At 35.8% G+C, this 9,462-nt stretch overlaps 1 protein-coding gene across 1 annotated transcript; it reads left to right on the top strand.

Moving 5' to 3' along the window:
* Positions 1–7,648: 7,648 nt before the first annotated feature.
* si:ch211-39i2.2 (DNA damage-inducible transcript 4-like protein-like) lies at positions 7,649–9,462 on the top strand. The gene is given in 4 exon segments (XM_055159194.1): positions 7,649–7,937; positions 8,600–8,793; positions 8,795–8,860; positions 8,862–9,462. Coding segments are annotated over 4 exon segments (630 nt in total). The 5' UTR covers positions 7,649–7,750; the 3' UTR covers positions 9,045–9,462.

Raw genomic sequence — 9,462 nt, 5'->3', positions numbered from 1 at the left:
TAACTTTATTTATATAGTACATTTTATATACAAAATTAAAAACTAAATATAGAAAGCAAAATAATATAAAACTATGAACAAATAAATAAATCATATTTAATATTTATTTATTTTATTTATTCCATATTTTACCAGGTAAGTCAGTTGAGAACACCTTCTCATTTGCAATGACGACCTGTCCAAGAGGCAGGATAAAAGAGAAGCACTAACAGAAAACACTCACACATCAACCATAACATGAAACTGTGAATAGAGATGTGAGACAGTGAAACATTTGCAGATTAAAGATATAAACGTGTTAAAAGCATGGGTAATGATCCTGTAAAATACTCTGGATGGAGTGTTTAAAAGTTGACAGAACAGAAAAACAAACTAAGTTTGTAAGTGTGTTGAAGGTGGTTCCAGGTACTTGCTGCAGAGAATTGAAATGAGGAGCGGCCAAAGCTGTGCAGGCTTTATTTGAAGGTGCACTGTGTAACTTCTTGATTGTTGATCTGCCACATGATTGTTTCTATGGAGATGTCATTGCTCTGCCTGGAATGTTCCACAGTATGACATTAAACAGTTTTACCTTACATTTATTCAATTGCAGGTGTTTTATAGTTCCAAAATACCCAGAAAAACAGACATTCTGACTGTGAGCGGGACTACCTCTCCACAGACCTGACCTGTAACTTGGTCTGTTTTGATAGAAAGGTTTAATGCCATGTTGGAGAAAAACATTTGATGGACAATCCACCAGAAAAAATACACAAAGCACCTTTAAATTGAATTAAATACAAACATATATACCTCTTTGTCTTATTATGTTACCACTCAAACAATCCATATTTGATTTCCCATTTTTTAAATTAAGCTTCTGTGTCCATTATAAATATCTCTCTTTTCTTTTTTAACAAAAAAAACATGAACATTTTAAAGGCCCATATTGTAATGGAGATGTTATTGCTTTGTCTGGAATATTTGATAGTATGTCATTAAACCTTTCTATATTCATGGAGACCAACCAAACCAGACCAAGTTACAGGTCAGATCTGTGGAGAGGCGACACCACTCACAGTCAGAATATCTGTTTTTCTAGGTATTTTGGAGCAATACAAGCACCTGTAACTGGATAAATGTAAAGTTTAAAGTGTAATGTCATACTGTGAAACTTTTATGTATGTATATCAAGCTTTTTGCATGTTTTTCCAATTGATTTTTTTTTTAAACTACAAATGAAATAAACTCACCTAACCCCTTCTTCCTACCAGAGAAATTATTTGGACACATGGACTGCTCTAACCCCATATGACCTGCAGAAGAAGAAGAAGGAAAACAACATCTACTTTAATTAATATAATGTTTGTCATGAGAAGAGAACATTTAGAAGATAATTTGCCTGTTGTGTGACGCCTGGAGGAAGAGCAAATGAATGGGAGGATACAGCCATAAATTCAATTGTGTTAAGAGTTCTGCTGCGTCACTGTGATTGGACGAAAACTGGTTCTCTCTGGATTTCTGACTATGCATAAGTGCTGTCAAAAGTATCGAAAAACAGATAGAGTGCTAAAACTAGAATCGAAACTAGAGATGCATTTGAACAGGTATCAATATTAAAAAATCACATTCACAGGACAAAAATTAACCTTTCCTGAAAAGCATTAGAATGATCTTGAGCTGTATCAGAGCGAGTTTAAGAGCACATAGGCTGGTATACGCACATGGACTACTAGCTTGATTCAACAGCTGGTTTCACTTTGTGGAAACCGTCTGACCTCGCAGCATTAGAATTCAATCACCCGACAGTAGGCAGATACTTTTTTTAATTTAACTAATCGCTATTTGGTAGTGACGTATGTAATGTGCCACTCACGGGGCTAACTGGTATAGTAAGCTTTTCCCAAATCCCTAAGGGCAATAATCTTTCTCCTTGATAATATTCAACAAACATTCTCTTTGTTCTGGTTTTAAATCCTCAATCTCGGGAATTGTTGCCAACACTGAATATGGCTCTTTGCTGATTGGCTTGCACTTCCAGGGTTCTTGCAAACCGTCTAGTGTATTCTGATTCCTGACCTAGTCGCTGGAGAGAAATTAAATTGAGTGGAAGCACAAGGTGGCGCCAGCCTGGCTAATGGACCACTATGAAACCTACCTGAACCACAGAGGGATTACACAGATATAAGACCATATGAGAATATAAAAGAAAGTACTATGATTTAAAATTGAAAATTGCATTCTAATGTGTAAATTAGTGTATTTATTGTCACTGTGGAATCAGAGTCAGTATTGAGTATCGAATCTGTTCCTGAGTGTTGAAATTGAGTTTAAAATTTTAATATTGTGACAACACTACACACTAAGTTTGCTTGTATTGAATTGTATTTATTAAATGGACAGTGCATATTAAAATACAAGATAATGCAAAAGAAAAACATCTACTTGAATATTTAATGCAGGACTGTAGCCAAAGCCAATCTCCATCCTTAGTCCTCTCCTGGATCAAGTCAAATAATTAATGAAATGACAGACATTGTGGTTTTCAGTGTAAACTACTTCAAAGACTAAACAAGATGTAAAACAGCAGAAAAAAAGGCTTTTATGAACTTTTCACTTTTTCCCTTATAACATACTCAACTGCATCTTAAAGGTGCACAGCACAACTTTTCTGGTCAAAGGTCCGCCAACTTCTTGTCTCCATAGAGATGTTATTGCTTTGCCTGGAATGTTCCATGGTATGACATTAAGCATATCCATATAGCATGAATTCATTACGGCTTTCAATTTCTCATTCAATAATTGTTCTGTGAATAGGAGCAACTCTCCACAGATCTAAATTGTAATGTAGCATGGTGCTGTGACCTCCTTGTCTTCCTTGTGATAGACAGGTTTAATCTATACTGTGGAACATTCTAGACAGAGCAAAAACATTTCTATGGAGACATCACGTGACGGACACTCCACTAGAAATGTTACACAGTGCACCTTTAAAGTACTTTCACAGTGAAGTGAATCTTAATAAAGTGTAACTTAACTTTAAATGTAATCTTGCATTTGTCCAGCATTAGAGGCATGAGTGGTCAGAAATTCTTTTTGCACCTATCACCTATCCCCGCCCACAAATCACACAGCAATTCTTTTTTTTTTCCTTTACCTTTGTCCTGTCTATCATCATATCATCTTCGCACTGTTTCTCCTTACGACCTCTTGTGTATAACTGAGATATATTTTCATTACTTTATTTCAATATTTTATTTTGACTTGCACATATACATTTATATTTATGCTTTATTAACATCAGACTTTTACTATTTTTATGACTTTAGAATTTATTATTTCCATTTATGTTTCTTACTTGTGTTATTATATTATATTGTGATGTGTGAGCTACTGTGTCCAAATAATTTGTGGATCAATAAAGCTTGTCTATGACTCATTTCAAAGTGTAAATAAAAAAAAATATATAAAGACTGTAAATGAAAAGTGAATTGTTAATTTAGTTTATAGCAACATTGTGGATTTTGTTTCATAGTCAGAACTATAAAAACAACTTATAGGTTAATTTCATGACCTAAATATTGCCTCATTTGATTAAGTGCAGTATTTTCATATCAGTCTTTCGTTGCACATCAGTTAAAGCCTGAACATGCCTGACCTACATCTGAGAGACTGGCTCTGGCTCTGACTGAGTAAAGTTCCACTGTAGTGACCCTGAAGCTCAAATATCAGAGCCTCATTAAAAGTGCACGCCCGCATCCACACTGTAGTTAAATATAACACAGATCAAGCCCTTGGTATTTAAGAAGGATAATGTGGTCAAGGTTAAAACATTGTGAAGTCTATCAATATTAATGGTCCTATATTACACAAAATGGATTCTTGTGAGCTTTAACCTATCGGCCCCGTAAAGCAGAAGTAAACAGCAACGCCAAAAATTCAAGTTAATGCATCTGATATAAAAATGTATTGAACAGATACATATGTACTCTAGTTTATGAAACTGTTGACCTTTTTTCTGTACCATTTTTGGTTCTAAAGTGACATATGTTTTAAACAGACCATGTATGAAACATGAAACAAAAATTATTTCCCAAATTTCAAAAACCTGCAAATCATGTAAATAAATGGATGTATTTCATCATATCTTGTGTTATTCCATCTTTGAACTGTTGATGAAAGTACATGATTTTTCAAAAAAATGTATTTAAAATGATAAAAATTTGCTTGGAAGGACTGACATTTTATAGAAATAGTTACCTTTGATTTTGAAGTAATATTAAAGTATTCAGAAGAAAAAAGCTGACAAATTTTACAAAATCATGCACCTTCTACTTGCTTGCACAATTTTCCCTCCGTTACTTTTTCCTCTGTTACCATGACCTTTCTTAATAAAAAATCTCATGACTCAAAAAGTAAAAGGTTTTCAACCTAATCTTGACCATATGGTAGAAAACTATATGAAGAAAATATTCAAACCAGTTTGTTAAGGATATGGAAGTGAGAACCACTAGTTATCACTGTTTGTATTTATTGCCCAAAAAGTGCTGCATATTTCATTCCCTTTGTTACCGACATGAGTTTTTAATTTTTTTGTCAACAACTTGAAAGAATATCACAGGTTTAACTTTACCCTGTTGGAGTGTTAACTCTTTCCTACATTCTGATACTTTACTTATTTCAATAGTCCCTCTAGTTTCTGAATAAAAGCTATTTGAATGTAAAAAATCTACCCCTGTTTCCCTCCGTTACCGCTTGACTGGACCCCTGTGTTAGAATGCCGTTACCTCCTCAAAAACAGACCTGGAGCTGTGTTTTGTTTCATTCACACATGCTTAAGTAACTTTTTATGATTAGTCTGTCTACATCTCCAAAGCTCAAAATGCTCAGTTCCATCTTGTGATGTCATGACACGGTAGTTTTTAAGTTAACAGCTCCTTTTTACCTTTTGTTCAGTGGAGCTGTGTAGCACTTCCTGTATAACCACAGGGTGTTTACTGTTTGACAGAAGAACTCAACCTAAATATGCAGGATTTATGTGTGAATGAAACAAAAACACAACTTCAGAAATGTGTTTGATGAAGAAACAACATTATAACATAAATCAGTCAATAGAGTCATATTGGCCCTTTGACCATATATAGGTTATTTTTATAGTAAAGACAGCCAGGAAGTAATACAAGGAAACTGCTGACCACGTTATCTTGTTGTGTGGATAGAAATAAACAACCAGGTAAGCATTCATGTTTGATGATGTAAAATATGAAAAGAGAAATTGTATTAGTATCATTAAAAATGTAATTGTTATGGCAACTCAACAGACAATCAAATTCAAATTCAAAGATGCTGAGAAATTAAAGATGCATTGTGTAATTTTTCTGGTGGAGGGTCCATCTTTTTTTCTTTTCTCTCTATGGAGATGTTATTGTTTTGTCTGAAATGTTTCACAATATGGTATTCAACTATTCTGTCTGCATGGAGACCAAACCATACCAAGTTCTAGGTCAGTTACTGTGGAGGCAACTCTGCTCACAGTCAGAATGCAGGTATTTTTGAGCTATAAAACCACCTGTAATTGAATAAATGTAAGGTAGAGCTGCTTAATGTCATACTGTGGAACATTCCAGGTAGAGAAATTACATTTCCATAGAAACAAGCAGGTGGTGGACCCCCAACTAGACAGTTACATAGCGCACCTTTAAGTTATTGGATTTATTTTCAAACATTTGTTTACTAAACAGAAAACGTGAAAAATTAAGATTAAATTTAAAAATACAGCCTAGACCAGCTGCATTGTTTTTATTTTAGAGGTTTTTTTTTGTAAGGCAACCTCACTTTTTCTTTGCTTACTCATAACACATACTCTTACCAGTCTGATCAGCTTGTCAAAAAAAAAAAAAAAAGAAAAAGCAATTTACTGCTTTTTATAAAGACATAAAGATATTATGCAGAACTGAGTTAAGCATTTTAGCCCAGCCCTCCACAATATATTCTCCTTCTCATGTGGCCCCATGGAAAAAATAATTCCCCACCCCTGGCCTGGACTATGCAACATTACCAAAACAGTGCGTCAGGTTCATATCATATGATGTCGAGCAGTTAATCGTAGTCATTGAGCATTAGTCTCAATAGCTCCTTATGTTGCATCAGATTTCACACTGTGCTGTAACAGTAGAAAAGAGACCGTCAGTGAATCCAAACATGGTACAAACTCAGATTACGTGTTCAATTTTTCATATAGGCTAATATTATCTGTAACTGAAGATGAAACTCTGATTATGTATTTACTAGGCCTATATCAATCTCTTATCTTAAACCTGATAAGAGTGTAAAGTAGGCCAGCCACACAATAAGCAAATAAAAAAGCAAAGGAAAAGCATATTTGAACATAAACTACATTACTTCGGTGTATGCAGTAATGCAGTTTAATCTGTGCAATGCTAGACTCTGTTGCGTGATGCTTTTTTTTTTTTTTTTTCAGGAAGTTTCTCGACCAATTGAAATCCGAGCCCTCGCTACGTCACACGCTCATCTGTTTGCACGCTAAACTCGAGGCATTTCGTCCGAATAGGCCTGATTTTACATTTCAGTTGATTTATTTTCACGATAAATATCAATATAATTCTCAAAGCGGTTAATTTTATAGTTAGGAATCAAATTAGGTTTAAGAACATGTTGTGAATGTCTGAATTTAAAAAAAAAGAAAAAAAAGTTAGTTGATTTCTTTAATATTGTGGTGTGTTTGTGTTGTTGTGTGAGTTATTAACATAAGATTTATCAACGTTTCCCCTTGTATACTGCACTGGTAACACTACATTTTAATTATACATTACATCACTCAATCACATAAACTGCATTTTCATAGTTAAATGCAGTGTTGGGGAGTAACAGATTACATGTACTGGAGTTACTTTGTTGAAATAAATGGATATTACACATTTTCCTGTTAAAACCCCCCCCCCCCCCCTTTTATTTATTTATTTATTTATTTTCTCGATAATTCCACTCATTGCCGGGATCTAACACGGAATAGATCTAAACCACGTCTAAAGCAGGACTAAAACCAGGTCTAAACTAGATCTAAACCAGGCCTAAACCAGGTCTAAAACCAGGCCTAAACCAGGTCTAAAACAGGACTAAACCAGGACTAAAACCAGGTCTAAACTAGATCTAAACCAGGATTAAAACCAGGTCTAAAACCAGGTCTAAACCAGGACTAAAACCAGGTCTAAACTAGATCTAAACTAGATCTAAACCAGGACTAAAACCAGGTCTAAACAAGATCTAAACTAGATCTAAGCCAGGTCTAAAACAGGTCTAAAACCAGGTCTAAAACCTGCTCTAAACCAGGACTAAACCAGGTCTAAAACAGGTCAAAAAACAGGTCTAAACTAGACCTAAACCAGGTCTAAAACCATGTCTAAACCAGGACTAAACCAGGACTAAACCAGGTCTAAACTAGGTCTAAACCAGGACTAAACCAGGACTAAAAGTACATTTTGGGGTATGTAATCTGTAATCTGTAGGGGAATACATTTTAATAGTCACCTTCCCAACACTGGTTAAATTGTTGTGTTTCTTGCTTAAAACCCGCCTCCGATCGAAATGCCTGGGTTTTTAGCCCTCGTCAGCTGATGCAACCGGCGTCCTGCGGGTATAAAAGACCGAGACTCGCACTGTGCGCCGCTCGTCTCAGCTTCATCTCATTCATGGATAGATTACTGCACAAACGCTTGGTGGAGGAACCGGAGCTCGACAAAAAGGAATCAGTATGGTGTATACCACGGCTTTGCTCTTCGGTCACGGAGTCCCGGTGCTGCCCGAAGAAAACGGCGTCGTTGACCTGATCGAGAAGTTTCTGTTCCCGAAGACTTCCACCGGCAGCAAGATGCCCCCTGCCCACTCAGCCCGACGGGGGAGCGTGGAGAGCTACGAGGATGCTGACAACCACTCTCTATGTAAGTTACACAGTTATAACACGTTCATTTGACTTTAGGTAACAATTTTGATTCGTAATTCCACGTTTGAGATACTTTAAATTAAACTTCGTTGTAAAAAATATCACTACGCCAAACTGAAAATGAATGGAACTGCGGGACTACTTTTTGTGGCGGCAGGGTCAACACAGGACAATTGGTTTCTGACGCAACATGTCAAGACATGTTCATTTGTTTAATTGTTACGGTTTTAATGAATTTATTTTATTATATTGAGTTTTGATTTAAATTTGAGGACTTAAAAACCCAAATTTTACACTTTTAGCTGTCAAACTTCAATATTTTCGCCAAGCTTATTAGTAAAGAGGAACGGGTAGCCTATACTTTTGAAGAGAAGACTTGAATCTATTTTTTTTTTTTATCTAATTACTGAGAATTATATTTCAATAATAATGGTAAAGTGATAATAAGAATGTACAACTAACAATACATGATTTGTATTATGTTAATTTGTATCATTAAATAAAATTGATTTAGCAAGGAAATATAATAACTTTTTAATATAAATGACCCAGTAGTAGAAAATAGGAAACAAAACCCTCAAATATATGTAATTAAGTTGGTAAAATGTATTGTGTATACTTATTTAATCAGTGCTAATCTATATTTTTTGCCTCTTTCAGCTGGCACTTTCGATACCACTCTAGAGGAGGAAGAGCGCCACCTGCAGCACAGCATCATACCACAACTGGAGCTGTGCCTGACCTCGGCCAAATCCTCAGCTTTGCAATGCCAGGCCCTCATGCTCCCCTGTCACATGACCACCAAGGTGTCTCAAGACGTGGTCAGAGCCTCCGCTGACGAACCCTGCGGACTCCAGGGGGGCCTTCGTCAAAGTTTTTGTCGAGACCAAAGACGGGCCAAAATTCCTGGGCGCCATTCTCTCCCGATCCGAGCGTCACTCCAACCTTTGAGCTGTCCGTGTGGTTCAAAACGGAAGAGCGTGGCTGGCCCCCGCTGAAGCACATTTTTGACCAGAGTAAAACTGTGAAGCTGAGACCAGAGTACAGGCTAGTTAAAAGGAAGCTGTACTCCTCGGCTAGTCCTGTTGTCCATGATTTCAACTAGGCCTGTCAAGATAATTTACATGTTCAATTCCATGATTTGTTGCTAGAAAAATATTGCTATTAACCATACTTTTAAACAATTCAAATATTAACATACTAAAAAAATGTTCCCCCACTAGTGCTAATACAATACACATCTTGAGCTAGATTGCTGTAGTAATTATTATGACAGGTCTACTTTAAACTAAACTTTGTGTACGATGTTTACAGCAGTCCTTACACTGGAAATGTTATGTTTTTTCTGTGTTTTTTATATTATTATTTAAAAGTGTGAATGTTGAAACCACAAAAGGTCATTGTTTTTTTTTCACTGTTTTTTGCACGGAGCGGCTGAATGTGGCGTGTGATCATGAATGGGCAGGACTCATTCTCAAAAGTGTTTATTTATGGATTTGTAGAAAATAAATCCTTTTACACTA

Source organism: Boleophthalmus pectinirostris, unplaced genomic scaffold (assembly GCF_026225935.1).
Source record: "Boleophthalmus pectinirostris isolate CB_2022bp ecotype Guang Dong unplaced genomic scaffold, ASM2622593v1 HiC_scaffold_23, whole genome shotgun sequence".
In the NCBI taxonomy this organism is placed as follows: Eukaryota; Metazoa; Chordata; class Actinopteri; order Gobiiformes; family Gobiidae; genus Boleophthalmus; species Boleophthalmus pectinirostris.
The sequence above is the reverse complement of the archived record's forward strand: the minus strand, read 5'-3'. Positions and strand labels throughout refer to the sequence as shown.